The 16005-nt window shown below is 47.9% G+C and overlaps 1 protein-coding gene across 3 annotated transcripts in view; it reads left to right on the top strand.

The window, feature by feature from the left end:
- The window catches only part of LOC141272369 (cadherin-like protein 26), a 158599-nt gene that overhangs the window by 41551 nt on the left and 101043 nt on the right, over window positions 1-16005 (top strand). For 2 of the 3 annotated variants that reach the window (XM_073683022.1, XM_073683023.1), the window contains exon 3: window positions 10983-11090. The exons of the other annotated variant lie outside the window; for it this stretch is intronic. In XM_073683022.1, the coding sequence (XP_073539123.1) occupies window positions 10983-11090 (108 nt within the window). The remainder of the gene's footprint in view (window positions 1-10982; window positions 11091-16005) is intronic. 3 annotated transcript variants of the gene reach the window in all.

Raw genomic sequence — 16005 nt, 5'->3', positions numbered from 1 at the left:
GGACTGGCAAGTACACTGGTTACTGGGCCTTCTGGCTCTGCTTCTACTGGTGATCCTTCTTCTGGGGATTCTTACTGAGCAGGCTCTTCTGGGGCACTTACAGGTCTTTACTTGCTGTGGAGGTTCTTCTGATTGTTTGTAGAACTGGATCAGAGGTATTATCACTGCTCCTCCTAGTTGGGGCCAATCTGCCGGAAAATCTCCTAATTCAGTATGTATTACTGCTTCTTTAGGCTCCTCCGGTATAGTGAGAGGCATTTCTTCCTGGGGCTTTAGCAGACCTGGACACAACTTCAGATGGTCTCTAGATACCGTTGCAGTCGTTCTTCCTCCGTCCTTGGTAATTAAACAAGTCTTCCTGTTATCAAATCTTGAATTTAACACAGTGTAGGGTTCCCTCTCCCACTAGTCATCAAGTTTGTGGTTTCTTCTTCTTGTCTTTAGCACAACTTCTCCAGGTGAAAAGGGTTCTGCTGGTGCACTCTTGTTGTACTGTGCTTCCTGCTTGTCTCTTACCCTATTCAGACTGTCCTCGACACAGGCTTGTACTCTCCTGTACTGTTCCTGTCGCGTCGTGTCCCAGCCTTCAGTGGACATATCTGCTTTGGGTTCTACTACACCAAGCTCCAGGTCCATGGGCAACTTTACGGGTCTTGCTCGCATGAGATATGCTGGAGTACAATTGGTGGAACTCACAGGTATGTGGTTGTACAGATCTACCAGGTCAGGTAGCTTGTCGGGCCACTGGTTTCTTTCTTCTAGCGGTAAGGTCTTCAACAGGTGGATGACGATGTTATTCATCTTTTCACGTAACCCATTGGTTTGGGGGTGGTACGGTGTAGTCCGGATCTTCTTACACCCGTACAGATGGCAGAACTCCTTGAACAATTCGGCTTCAAAGGCAGGGCCTTGATCCGTCAGCACCTTATCCGGGTATCCATGGGGCCTGCAGAAGTAGGCTTGAAACGTCCTTGCTGCAGTTTCTGCCGTCAGATCCTTGACGGGGGCTACCACCAGGAACCAGGAGTAGTGATGCACCATGGTCAGGGCATACGAGTAACCTGACCTGCTGGGTGACAGCTTGACGTGATCCAGGGCGACGATCTCCAGGGGCTGGGTTGTCTTGATGGACTGCAGGGGTGCCTTCTGGCTGCTGTAGTCTTTTCTTCTGAGGCTACAGGGTCCACAATCCCGGCACCATCTCTCTATGGAACTGCGCTTTCTAACCCAATAAAACCGACTCTTCAGGAGGGTTTCCAGCTTCTTCCAGCCAAAGAAGCCTGCTTGATCGTGGTAGGCCTCCAACACCATCTGGATGTCTGTCCTGGGCACTACGATCTGCCATACCATCTCATGGGTCCTTGGGTTGACATACCTTCGGCACAGCTTCTCTCTATAGATGAACAGTCGGCTTCTCTCATTCCACAGTTGCTTGGCTTGTGGAGACGTATCCTTCTCCAGGGAGGAACCCTCCTGGGTTATCAGTTCTTTAATACGGCTGACAACCGGGTCGCTGTCCTGGGTCTCCTTCCAACTGTGGTGAGGTAAAGGGTTTAGTGTCTTGCCACGATACCTCCTGGAGGTGCGCTGCTCGTGGACCATCCCAATGCTATGGAAGGCAGGTAGCTCAATCTCCTCCAGGTCATCCACTTCTTCTTCAGTGTCTGACTGGTGAGGCATTTTGGATAGGGCATCGGCGTTGGCATTCTTACGGCCTGCCCGGTACTTAATGGTGAACTGGTAGTTTGACAGCCGAGCCATCCATCGTTGTTCCATGGCTCCTAACTTGGCTGTTTCCAGATGAGTCAAGGGGTTATTATCAGTGTAGGCAGTGAACTTACTGGAGGCTAGGTAGTGCTTGAACCACTCGGTGATGGCCAAGATCAGGGCCAGGAACTCCAACTTGAAGCTGCTATAGTTCTCTGGGTTCCTCTCGGTCGGCTGGAGCTTCTTGCTTGCATAGGCGATCACCTTCTCGCGGCCATTCTGCTTCTGACTTAACACAGCTCCTAATGCCTCGTTGCTGGCATCAGTGTACAGCAGGAACGGTTGGCTGTAGTCAGGGTAGGCTAGGATCTCTTCGCCGGTCAAGATCTCCTTCATCACTTCAAAGGATTCAGCTTGCTCCTTACCCCACTGGAACGGGGGGTTTCTGCCTCTCCCGGACTGTCCTACCAGGAGATCTTGCAAAGGTGCCGCTTTCTGGGTATAGTCCTTCACAAACCTCCGGTAAAACCCGACTAGTCGCAGGAACTGACGTACCTCCTTGAGGCTCTTCGGCTCCGGCCATTTTTGGATGGCAGTGACCTTCTCCGGGTCCGGTGCTACTCATTCTGGACTGACAATGTGCCCCAGGTACTGTACCTTTTGCTTGAGTAGGTGGCACATGGAGGGCTTCAGCTTCATCCCATACCGGGACAGCGATTCAAATACCTCTGCCAGGTGCTTCAAAAGTCCTCGTACGTTTTGAAGTACACTATCACGTCATACAGGTATAGCAGTACAGTCTCGAAGTTGCGGTGTCCCAGGCAGCACTCCATCAATCTCTGGAACCTTCCGGGGGCGTTGCAGAGTCCGAACGGCATACTGTTGAACTCGCAGAGTCCCAACGGGGTAGTGAAGGCCGTCTTCTCCCGATCCTCTTCAGCAACAGCTACTTGCCAGTACCCACTAGTGAGGTCAAGGGTGGAAAAGTAATTTGCAGACTTTAATGCAGCCAGGGATTCCTCTATACGGGACAAAGGGTATGCATCTTTGTGTGTTATGCGATTTACCTGTCTGTAATCTACACACATTCTCATGCTTCCATCCTTTTTCCTGACTAGGACCAGGGGAGCTGCCCAGGGATTACAGCTATCCCTTACTACCCCTGCCTTCTTCATGTCGTGCAACATCTCCTTCGCCTTCTGGTAGTGTGCTGGTGGTATGGGCCTGTAACGTTCTTTGATGGGTGGATGATCACCTGTGGGTATATGGTGTTGTACCCCTTTAATCCTCCCAAAGTCAAGTGGGTGTTTACTGAATACCTGCTCTTATTCCTGAACCACCCTGTGTACACCCTGTTTCTGATGTGCATCAGTGGTGTTTGTCCCAACATGGTGCTGTTGACACCAATCCTCCACCTGGGTTCCCGGGTCATTATCTTCCACTTCGTCTGGTGAGGTTAAGGACTCCGCCGTGTGTATGGAGTTATCTACAGTGTACAGTTTGGCAACAGTGGCGTAGCGTGGTAATCTAACCTCGTCCTCCCCATAGTTTAGGAGGCGTACGGGCACCCTCCCATGCGTACATCCACTACCCCTCTGGCAGTCAAGAGTGTAGGTCTATGCTCCGAGCTAAGGGGCTCTACTACCACCTGGTAGCTCCGTCCTTTGAGACCTATTGCTGCTCTACACCAAATCAGCATCTCACTCATCGGGGGAATCACAATGGGTATCGGGTCTGTCACCCGTACATTACCAATTTCACCACCTGATAGCTTTACCTGTTGCTGGTACATAAGGGCTCGGATCTCTTTCTGGAGCACCCTCCTCTGCCCTGGTTTGGCAGTGTCGGCCATCTGTTGGAACAAAAACAACACTTCTCCCAAGCAGTTACCGACAATATTTGTGCCAAGTACCATATACAAGTCTGTATCATCAGGATTAGTCTCTACTACAATTAGTCCCTGGTTCTTCAGTTCCACTCTTCCCACCTTTACTGCCACATCCTTAACCCCGACAAGGTTAAGGGGAAGGCCATTGGAGGCATACACGGAAAGGTTTGGAGCTGGTTGGTGAAGTTCGTCTATGGACCAGAACCTTTTGTAGAGGACATCTGGCATGATGGTTACCTGAGATCCAGTGTCCAGCAGGGCAGGTGTCGCGATGCCGTCCAGCACAATGGACAGGAAAGGTCTTCCTCCCACGAACCGATGGTACCAGTTTGATGGGCCTGCTTGATTTACTCCTGGGTGTCGGCCCTCGGCACCAGGGTTCGCTCGTTTGAAGGACAGTTCCGCACTGTGTGGCCTGCCTTCTGGCAGCGGTAGCAGATGAATTCTCCTGGAGGGTGACGTTGGTCGTTTGTCCTCCCACGGGGTGGCGTTGTCCTCCTCCGGGGCGGCGTTGTCCTCCTACGGGGTGGCGTTGTCCTCCTTCTTCTTCTCATCCAGGGGACATCCTCAGGGCTGTCAGCGAGTAGTATCCTTCCTTCTGGCTCGGGCTCCTCCTGAAGCTGCAGGGTGCTCAGGACAGTGGCCAGGGTTTTACTTAACTGGCGCACTTCAGAGCGTAGGCTGTCCAGCTCGCTAGGAGGCACTGTTTGCATCTTTGTTTCGGGCATTAGCGGAGGAGCAGTGGGTGCTGCGGGCACTGGGGTGGCCCCACCCTGGTAACGGACATCAGTATCTGTTGTTTCCAGGGGCTGCAGACCCTTTATAGCCATGTCCTTAACGGTGTCAAAGGTGGCATCTGGATGATCTAAGGCCCACCACCGTACTAGTTCTGCTCTCCTCCTGGGACCTTAACCCCCCGATAAACTGTTCCGTCACCATTTTATTTTCATCTGGTATGCTGGCTGGACTAACCTGTTTCAGGGTCCGCAGGGCTTCCTGTAAGCGCCAGGCATAGTCCCGGATACTGTCCTCAGTTTTCTGGACACAGTGGTAGAACCTCATCCGGAGATCCGTCTCGGTGCGGTTTTCAAACACAGTCTGCAGTCTCTTAAAGATGATGGATACTGATTCCTGGTCTGCGGCTGGCCAGGTTTCAACCTCCCGCTCTGCCGCACCAGTCAATTGTCCCAAAACTACAGCAGCTCTCTGTTTGCCAGTCAAAGAATACATGTCTAGCACACCACATATTCTTCTCTTGAATCCGGACAGGGTGTTCGGTTTGCCGTTTTACTGGGGGAGCCACTTCGTTCCAGGGATATACGGTAGGGCCATAGGTAATAATGGGGTCACGACCCCTGCTGGTGGAGCGGCCGCTCCGGCCTGTGCAGAGCTGGGCACAAGTTGGGCATCAGGAGCGCTAACCGGTGTTCCGGCGGCTTGCTGGTCGTCGGCCATGGTTGCGCCCCCCTAGCGAACCGGAGCCTACCTTCTTCACTTTCTTTACCAGGTAGGCCGCAGCTCCGCGGGTGACGGTCTTCTTCTAGGACCTTGCGTTACTCGCGTCTGACGTCAGTGCGTCCTCTGGCTATTTCCAGGACCTGACGCTTCCTGGTTCGACGTCAGGGGCGGGGCGTGTCCTCAACTTCGCGCGCTCCCAGCGGTTACGCCTCTCCAATTCCCACGGTTACGCCCCTCTTCTTCCCACGCGGCGACAGGAAGATGGCGGACAATGGCGGGAAATCTCGGGAATGACGGGAAAACTTCACCACAGTTAGTACTACAGTCTCATAAGGCGCACAGTACCCGGTGGCAACGGGTACGGAATCCTGTTCGTGACGCCAGAAGCTGACGTGCCCCTAGGGCCGTGGGGTACTCGGCAGCCGGGCCTCAAGTTGCCGGGGGATATCACGGTGGCTGGCCCGGTCCGTGACCCAGGGCGGTCAGTGAAAAGGGGAACTTCTATTATATGGGATTTTTGGGATTATTCGTGACGCCACCTGTAGAATGCGGCTAAGGGGTGCCGCCGCTGCGGAGCAGTCCTCTGAGGCAGATGGTAGGGCAGCTTGGGATGGAATGGCTCCCCACAGGTGGAGCGGGCCTCAGGGCAGCGTGGGGGGTGTACTGGATGGTGGTGCATGGGGAGAGATGGCAGGACGATCCCGGAGGAAAGATGGACAATCACATGGGGGTAAGCTTCAGTTCCTTTACTGGTGATGCTGCAGGCACGGCACAGGGTACTCCAGGTGAAGGGTGCACTTCTGGACTCTCCCCAGTGAGCGGTTATAGGGCCTCCTGATCCGTTGCTTTATTCTCTAAGCTTCTGGCCTGCCTGGAGCTGGGCCTAGCTTGGTTACTGTCTCTCTCTGCACCTGCTGACCTGGTGGTAGGACCTTCTCTTTGGAGATCACTCTCCATGGATGCTGGGACCTCCGTGACTCCTAGCCCTGGTACTTTAATCAGCATTTGGTGAACCTGGGACCTGTAGTCCTCCAGGGGTTCCGGTGGTTCCTACTGGGTATAAGGCGTCCCTGTAGGCGCGGACCCGGTGTCCGGTATATATATCAGGGTGAGCCTGGTATGCTCCTCTGCCCCCTCACTACTTCTTCCTTCTCCTCTCGCCTTCGGCCCACTCAAGGCCCTCACTAAGCCTTCACACATGCTGTAGGCCTTGGCTTGCCTAAGCACAGCAGCCAGCGTGCTGCTCTCTGAGTGTCAGCACGCTCTCTGCTCAACTCTGAGCATTGTTCCTCTCTCTCTGAACACTAAACTGAAACTCCAACACTGAACTGCCTAGCTCCACCCTCCCTTTATATATCCCTAACGGGCTCCATCTGCTGGTCTGAGGTGGTAGGGTGGAGGTGTGTGAATGTGTGAGGGCCTCTTGTGGAGAAGTCCATCCATGCACCCTTCTGGGTTCTGTGGCACCAATGCACAGCAGGGCGCCACACTAACGCTGGCTTAACCTACCAATATGGGCATGCTCGGCTGACAAAAATTGTATATGTGGGCCTCCTGATTCTCCCCTAAGGCCACAGACCCACTATTAGTATTTGGTCAGTATTGTTTCTCAGGAGTGGGAGACAAAACCAGGTGAGGAACAATCAGAGAAAATGTATAATACAAACAAATGTACCAATTCTGCATTTATCACCCACTCCTGGTTTCGGCTCCTTCTCCTGAGAAAAAATACTAACTGAAGACTGACCAAATACTGATAGTGGGGCCGTGGCCTAACTCTTAATGTCAATGGAGGGAAAGATCCGACATGACCAATTGGCAATATGGCAGTGGCCCAAGGGGGCAGAAGTTTTGGTTGTTTGCTTTCCCCCCTCCCTTCTCATGCATAGGATGTCCATCAATGATGGACACCATTGATGTGAAGACCGGCTACCCCAAACAACTTTTACCTATAGCATCTTCTTTTGCACAACTTCATTCTATGTTGGCTTTAAGCCAAGCTTGCCATAGTATTCCATCTGATAGCCACAATGGGTAAAAAAATGCTTGGATTAGAAAAACATGGCTACATTCTTACTGAAATAGCGTCATATCTGTACATGGGTGTTTTCTGGTGTTGCACTATTATGGAAGTAAATGGAGCTAGGCTGTTGACAAGTGTGGGAAGGAAAAGAGAGATAGGAAGGAAGAGAGAGAAAGGAAAGAAGGAAAAGACAGAAAGGAAGGAACAAAGAGAGAGAGAAAGGAAGGAACGGAGAGAGAGAGAGAAAGGAAGGAAGGGAAAGAGAAAAGAAGGAAGGGAGAGAGAAAGAGAGAAAGGAAAGAAGAGAGAGATAAAGATACAATGGAAGGCAGGAAGGAAGAGAGAGAGAGGAAAGAAGGAAGCAGGTAATGAAGGAAGGAAGGATTGTTGGAGGTCATCCCAGACAAAATGCAAGGATAAAATGAATGGATGTCAGGTCAGGCCAACTTGGAACATAGGTGAACGTGGGTAAGCATATATTCGATTCATGGTCAAGATCTGAACAAATTTGTCATGTTTATATAATAAAATTCTGAACAATGTTTCAGTTATTATAAATTCATTCATTTTGGATTTGACTCCTTGTAAGGGAACAGTTTGTTTCCATGAATGTGCTATAGTCTGTTTGGCAGCTGAAAACGAGAAAGTAAGGAGACAAAATTATGCTTGAGTGAGGCTTGACAAGTTGTAATGTAGGAGGACAACCTAGGGATCATAACATAATATAACATTAAAGATAGTTTGTATAATACCATAGATTCTGAATCATAGATTCTCGTTAGTTCAAGGCAAGTCCACCAGGTATGAAGCATGTAGTATAAAGCATCTTATTACATAAAGAGCTTAATGTTGAGGTGAGTCCGAGAAAAACATCAGCTAACGTTGGAGCGATGACTCTGTTGTTGTAGATGACAATGATGAAAGGGAACATTTTCCTATTGAATTTTTAAATACCTTAACCCCATCAGGCATGCCAAGTCATTGCCTTAGACTTAAGGTTGGCAGCATTATTATGTTGTTGAGAAATTTGAATACAAAATGAGGACTCTGCAATGGTACACAATTAGTTGTAACATCATTGAATAGAAATGTTCTTGAGGCAGAGATTTTAACAGGATCAGCTGAAGGTGATGAGGCATACAGAAATATTTTGTTGTTTATTGTATAAAAAGGCTGAAAGTAAATAGACATGGGTAATTTGAGTTAGTTTTTATTATGTAGAGCACACTTTTCTAGCTTCCGAAATGTATTTGTTTCGGAACTCGGATTGCTAGTGTTACATAGCGAGCAATCCGGGTAGGTACCAAATGCCACCTCATTAGGACTCTGTAGGCCGATTCTTCAGAAGTCATATTAATTGAGCATTTTAATATAGTTAGCCACATTTTCTTACACACAGGGGTCGGTCCCTGCTCCCCACCAGATCCTTCTCCCAAGCACACATATATTTGTGCTATCTGTGGGGCTGTGATTTATAAAAGCTAGCATACAATTATAGTAAAATAAGATGTTGGGGCTCTAAATTCAGATTCATTGAAAGAAAGTGAAGTTTTGAAAGTCTTTCCCCTTTTGCATAACGGTAGAGGCTCAATGCTTTAATTCGGGAAATCATGAATTTTTGCAATCATGTTTTTCTAAAATCATACAAGCCCATTTAAAAAAGGGGATTGTATTTGGTTAGAAAACAAGACTGACAGATAAATATACTGTAGATAGACAGATACAAACCAAAGAATACAGCAGCCTTTGTATGCGTTGTGGGGGGAACCAAACAGAGGGGGAACCAGTAGTGGGTGTGGGTGGAGGATGTAGAATAGGGGAGTACCATAATAGGAGGTATATAAAGGGAAGCCATCTTAGGGTGGCAGAACAGAATGGACGGAAAAACAGAGAAGTGAGTGAGCAGTAAGGAGGGGAGCAGAGTCTCTTCAGGAGCTCTGCTCCACAAGTGGGGCCTAGTGATAGAGGCCCAGGAGGGGAGCAGAGGAGAAAGGCTCCGTTTTACAGAAGGGATCCCAGGGGGTACGGTGAGTGCAGGACAGCACCCGTACGCCCCGAATCTGCCAGGTGTCAGAGGGATCAGGCCGCAAGAAAGGGACCGGCCCCTGGACCAGCCGTGTTACTCCAGGTCTCGGCTGGAAAAAACGGAGGCTTCTGCACTTCCATGGTGCAGTTGCCACAGTCTCACCCTAGTCACCGTGAAGGGCATCAAGTGGGTCCGGGAACTCCAGGTTGCCCAGAGGGACTTCAGAGCACCCGATCAGGACTGAGTGTGGGGAAGCGCAGGGCAGGAGGGAGAAGACCCAGCATGAGAAGTCGGTCTAATAAGGAACATAAAGAACGCACGGTTCCGTCAAGCGCTCCTAATATATCTGAGAAAATGCTGAACCCCTGGTCTGGTAGACGCAGTGCGACGCGGAGGCGGACACCCGTACAGTGTACCTGAGAAACTTGAACAAGAACTGTGAGTAAACTCGGATGACTGCACTCCACTGCCTCCGTCAGTTATTTCAGCTGCTCCATCTCTCTCTTCTGCACTACAAGCCCCAGCATCACCACCCACCATCAAACTCTACACTGCCCTGAGGCCCGCTTCACCTGTGGGGAGCTGTTCCATCCTAGCTGCCCTATCAACTGCCTCAGAGGCCTGACGCTGCGCTGGTACAAATTACCAGAAACCACAGGTGGCGTCACGATCAAACTACAAATCCCATATAAACTATCCCCTTTTTGTTGACCGCCCTGGGCCACGGACCAGGCCAGCCACTGTGACATATTCCCCCCAGCATCCATAGGCCCGGATACCAAGTACCCCACTGCCCTGGGGGCGCGTCACACATATATTTGACATCTCTATCTGGTCTAAAACCTTCCGAAACACCTCATTTACTCAAACTTAGTGAAGATTGGTGCAGTTGTTTGGCTGTAAATTAATACTGGCTTCTGTGCTCCATTTTTGCCCAATATCTCAAGAATGTTAGGTCCTATAGAGCTGAAACCTGTTCTAAGACCCTCCACAGCACCGGATTTACCTATGTGCCAAATTTGGGGCACATTGGTCCAGTTATTGGGTCATGCATAATAATAGGCAATAGAAATGCATTTTATACTTATAAAGATGACTGCTCCCTCCTAACATGACTCCACCCATAATAGAGGTGAGCAATTGAAACCCCGCTTCCCGATATGTTGTCGATATGCCTAATAGGGCACAAGAAAAGAGTTGCTGTCTCAATAACACCCCTTTAACACAATGTCCTTTTTATACAATTTGTTCTTCTAAGATGGGTTCAAGGGAAAATTCGATATTGTATAATTACGTGGAGTTTGTTACTTCGTGGGTGATACCTGGAGAGTAGGGTGGGATCGACGAGTGACAACATTTATACCGAGTGAATTTATTGCTCAAATATTGACGTGTGAGTAGAAAAAAATGTGAAATTGCCCCTTCAGCTTTGCTCCCTAGGCATCTACCCTCTCAGCCTAACTGTCTTGGCCATGTGTTTCTGAGGATATGGTTCAAAGTATAAGCTTCCACCTGGGGCGGTGGAATAACAGGAACCAGCACACCTACCATTGTTTGCCATACATGCCTCCATTGTAGATACTTTCTCTGTTCCTGCTCGGAGCATTTTTTAAATGACTCATGTTAGTACCTAGAAATTACAGAAGCATAATATGTAGTAGGTATAGAAAGTCTTCATGCCTGCCTAATTAAATACAATGTGGTGCAATTACCTCTTTAAATGTGGAGCCCCGGGTAACAGCTAGTTACGTTAAGTTGTCACTAAACGATGACAATTAATAGATACTGTCATTATTTTTGGGTTCTGGTAAGGCTGCTCCACTGCCAGTAAATATGAAATATATCTTCACGTAACTTTGTCACTACTCATTTTCCAACAGAGATTGCAGCGCAGCATGGCACAAAGCCGCCAGAAGAGAGATTGGATCATCGACACCTTCACCCTTCAAGAAGAGTTGCCAGGCCCTTACCCCAAACTAATTGGCACGGTAAGAACTGCAGTATTTCCTTGTGTAAAATGACAATGAACACCTAAAGGAGACCTGTCACTTTTCATAAATATGTAATTTTTTTATCTAGTAAAAATGCCAATATTTTTCTGAATCTAGTGATAGTTTTCTTTTGTTCCTACACCTCTCCATTCCTGAAATTTGATTCCCTCTTTCCTTTATAATATGTAGGTTTTTCAACCAAAGTGGGCGAGGTCCTCAAGAAGACTTCCATAGAGAAGAGTTGAGGACCACGCCCACATGGTTGAAAAGACTAGATTTATATACAGGGAAGAGGAGACCATAGCTCTGAAATGGAGAAGTGTAGGAACAAAATAAAAACATCACTAGACTCAGGAGAACAGCAGCATTTGCACCAGATAAAAAATACATATGTATGGAAAGTGACAGGACCTCTTTAAAGGGATCCTACCAAACCTTAAGGATTCAACTGTGACTTGTTCAATTCCCTCCAGTGGTAATTAAAGAATTACACAGTTCATATTGGCAGTGAATGGGATATTCATGTACTGAATGGATGTAACATAGTTTTTAAGGTTGAAGGAAGACTAAGTCCATCTAGATCAACCCATAGCCTAACATGTTGATCCAGAGGAAGGCAAAAAACCCCATGTGGCAAACACTAAGCTCCACATTGGGGAAAAAAATTCCTTCACGACTCCATACGACAATCAGACTAGTTCCCTGGATCAGCGCCCTATCAAGGAATCTAGTATATATAACCTGTAATATTATACTTTTCAAGAAAGTCATCCAGGCCCTTCTTAAATTTTAATAGTGAATCACTCATTACAACATCATGCGGCAGAGAGTTCCATAGTCTCACTGCTCTTACAGTAAAGAATCCGCGTCTGTGATTATGATTAAACCTTCTTTCCTCCAGACGTAGAAGATGCCCCCTTGTCCCCGTCTCTGGCCTCAGAGTAAAAAGATCAGTAGAAAGGTCTTTGTACTGTCCCCTCATATACTTGTACATAGTAATAAAATCACTCCTAAGCCTTCTTTTTTCCACAGTAAATAACCCCAAGTGTAATAACCTGTCTTGGTATTGCAGACCCCCCAGTCCTCTAATAACCTTGGTCGCTCTTCTCTGCACCCCCTCTAGTTCAGCTATGTCTTTCTTATACACCGGAGACCAAAACTGTACACAGTATTCTAAGTGTGGTCGCACTAATGACTTGTATAGAGGTAAAATTATGTTCTCCTCATGAGCATCTATGCCTCTTTTAATGCATCCCATTATTTAATTTGCCTTTGCAGCAGCTGCCTGACACTGGCCACTAAACGTGAGCTTGTCGTCCACCAATACACCCAGGTCTTTTTCAGTTACAGTTTTACCCAGTGTTTTACAATCTACTATATAATTGTCTGACTGTCTGTCTGTCTGTCTGTCTATCTGTCTGTCTGTCTTTCTGTCTGTCTGTCTGTCCTGGAAATCCCGGGTCGCTGATTGGTCCGGCCGCGGCCAATCAGTGATGCGGCATTTCTGAAAAACATGGCGGCCGTTAGCGGCTCATGTGCGGCACGGAAGTCAGCGGCGATGCAGCCGGGAGATGCAGCCGGCTACTCGCAGCATAAGTCCCCCGACCGCAGGCGCCGCTGACCTACATGCGGCTATCGTCGGGAGATCAGCGGCTACGGCCGCTTATCTCCTGAGGACAAGTGTGACGCCCATCCCCTCCTCTCCTCTCCCCTCCCCTCTCCTCCTGTCCCTCCCCCCGCTCGATCAGGACCCCGGCACCGGCGTCATACTTACCCCTCCCCGTGCCTCCGCAGCAGCTCCTGTGTCTTCCGCCGATGCTCTGTGACGTCTCAGGTCAGAGGGCGCGGTGACGTCTTTACACCGCGCTCTCTCCTGAGCGGTCACAGCGCACAACGTCAACATGCGGGCTGCTCTGGAGTCCAGAGAAGCAGCTGAGAAGGGAGGTGAGTATTGGATTATTTTTTTTTGTATGGGGCCATAGGGGACCTGCATGGGGCACTATGGGGGGATGGATATACAGGGGATATGACTTCCTGCATAGGGCATTATATGGGGGGGAGAGGTGACATCCTACATGGGGCATTATATGGGGGGGAGAGGTGACATCCTACATGGGGCATTATATGGGGGAGAGGTGACATCCTGCATGGGGCATTATATGGGGGGAGAGGTCACATCCTGCATGGGGCATTATATGGGAGAGAGGTGACATCCTGCATGGGACATTATATGGGGGGAGAGGTCACATCCTGCATGGGGCATTATATGGGGGTAGAGGTCACATCCTACATGGGGCATTATATGGGGGAGAGGTGACATCCTGCATGGGGCATTATATACAGGGGATGTGAATTCCTGCATGGGGCATTATATGCGGGGGATGTGACATCCTGCATGGGGTATTATATACGGGGGATGTGACTTCCTGCATGGGGCATTATGAAGGAGGGTCGGGAGACATATGCTTGAATACCCGATGCGTTAGAATCGGGCCACCATCTAGTTAAGCATATAATTATACATTTTATTTCCTCTGCCCAAGTGCATTACCTTACATTTATCCCCATTAAAGCTCATTTGCTATTTATCAGCCCAAGCTTCTAGTTTACATAGATCCTCCTGTAATATAAAATTGTCCTCCTCTTCCTCTGTATTGATTACCCTGCAGAGTTTAGTGTCATCTGCAAATATTGAAATATTACTCTGTATGCCCCTGTAATGCAGCAGCTTGTTTGGCATTACGGTAATGATCCAGGGTATGTTTTGGGTACCAGGTACCTCCCCCTCAGGTGACTGGTCACATCACTGTGGCATCACACAGGTCCTTTTGCACACAGAAGGTCTGATCACATGACTGTGACATCAGCAAGGTCCTGTCTGTGTGCACTGGATGGATATATAAACCCTGGGGCTTTTGAGACAGGGTGTGTTAGGCGTGAGGCCTGTTCCCATGTGGGACACCATAATACAGTGAAGCCTGGCAGCCTGAAAGGTCGAGGCTGGATCCTGTGTGTAGATGCCAGTGGCCTTGGAGGGAAAGCCGGCTTGGAAGGCAAGAGTCCTGGAAGGCGAAGACTGGATGTGTGTGTGAAACATTCCAGTAGTCTTTGAGGGAACGAGGGCTGGAGACCCCCACCTGGGAAAGCCCTAAAGACACAGTGGTGGCAAACCAAACGGACTGAAGCAGCCAAAACCCGGCAAAGGTAAAAATACTGCTTAATGTGGACATTTATGCTATTACCTTGCTGAAGGCTGTAACTTGGGCCAAGTGGGCCTGTCTGCTACTTGAGAGACTCCCTGAAGTTATGTGTGTAAACATGCCGGTGATATACTAAGATGGACTGTGTGAAAAGCGGTTTATGATAAACAATAAACTGCAGCATTGAGAAATACCGGAAAGACATTGCATGTGTGCTTTAATTGACCCGGTGCAGCGAGTGTCCCCCAGTATGATGACTAGCGCTGCCTTACAGCCCCCTACAAGGTCATTAATAAATATGTTAAAAAGAAGGGGGCCCAATACTGACCCCTGTGGTACCCCACTGTTAATTGAGACCCAGTCTGAGTGTTTTCCATTAATAACCACCCTTTGTTTCCTATCACTGAGCCAATTCTTAACCCACATACATATATTTTCCCCTATCCCCATTGTGCTCATTTTATGTATCAACCTTTTATGTGGAACCGTATCAAAAGCTTTTGAAAAGTCCATATACACAACATCCACTGCATTTCCTTGGTCCAGTCCAGAACTTGCCTCCTCATAAAAACTGATCAGATTAGTTTGACAGGAACGGTCCCTCGTAAACCCATGTTGATATTGGGTCATGAGGTTATTCTTCTTCAGATACTCTAGTATAGCATCTCTTAGGAAACCTTCCAGGATTTTACCCACAGTAGAGGTTAAGCTTACTGGCCTATAATTTCCAAGTTCAGTTTTTGTCTCCTTTTTGAATATTGGCACCACATTTGCTATACGCCAGTCGTGTGGTACAGACCCTGTTATTATGGAATTTTTAAAGATTAAAAATAATGGTCTATCTATGACGTTACTTAATTCCTGCAGTACTCGCGGGTGTATCCCATCCGGGCCCGGGGATTTGTCAACTTTAGTGATTTTTAGACGCCGCCGTACTTCCTGCTGGGTTAAGCAAGTGACATTTAATGGAGAATTTTTGTTATCACTAATCATGTTTTCTGTCATGCGATTTTCTTGTGTAAATACGGTTGAAAAAAAATCATTTAGCATATTGGCTTTTTCCTCATCCTCATCCACCATTTCACCCAGACTATTTTTAAGGGGGCCAACACTATCATTTTTTAGTTTTTTACTATTTATGTAATTAAAGAATATTTTGGGGTTATTTTTACTTTCTCTGGCAATGATTCTCACTGCCTCAATCTTTGCTGCCTTGATTTGCTTTTTACATAATTTATTTAATTTTCTATATTTATTTAATGCCTCATCACTACCTACTTGCTTTAGATCTCTAAATGCTTTCTTTTTGTCACTTATTGCTCCCCTTACAGCTCTATTTAGCCATAGTGGTTTCCTTCTATTTCTAGCACGTTTATTCCCATAGGGTATATATTGTGCACAGGTCCTATTCAGGATGTTAATAAATGTCTCCCATTTGCTTTGTGTAGCTTTATGTCTCAGGATATCGTCCCAGTTTATTGCACTAAGATCATCTCTCAACCGTTGGAAATTTGCCTTCCTGAAGTTTAGTGTCATTGTAACCCCTCTACTACACATCTTAATAAAGGTTATATGAAAACGTATTATTTTGTGATCACTATTACCCAAGTGACCCCCAACTCATATATTTGATATGCGGTCTGGCCTATTGGTTAATATTAGGTCTAGCAGTGCCCCCCTTCTTGTTGGGTCCTGAACCAGTTGTGAAAGGT

Source organism: Phyllobates terribilis, unplaced genomic scaffold (genome assembly GCF_046119375.1).
Source record: "Phyllobates terribilis strain yellow unplaced genomic scaffold, ASM4611937v1 Scaffold_5__5_contigs__length_657084704, whole genome shotgun sequence".
NCBI lineage: Eukaryota > Metazoa > Chordata > Amphibia > Anura > Dendrobatidae > Phyllobates > Phyllobates terribilis.
Note: the sequence above shows the minus strand (reverse complement) of the source record. Positions and strands in the feature narration are given on the sequence as shown.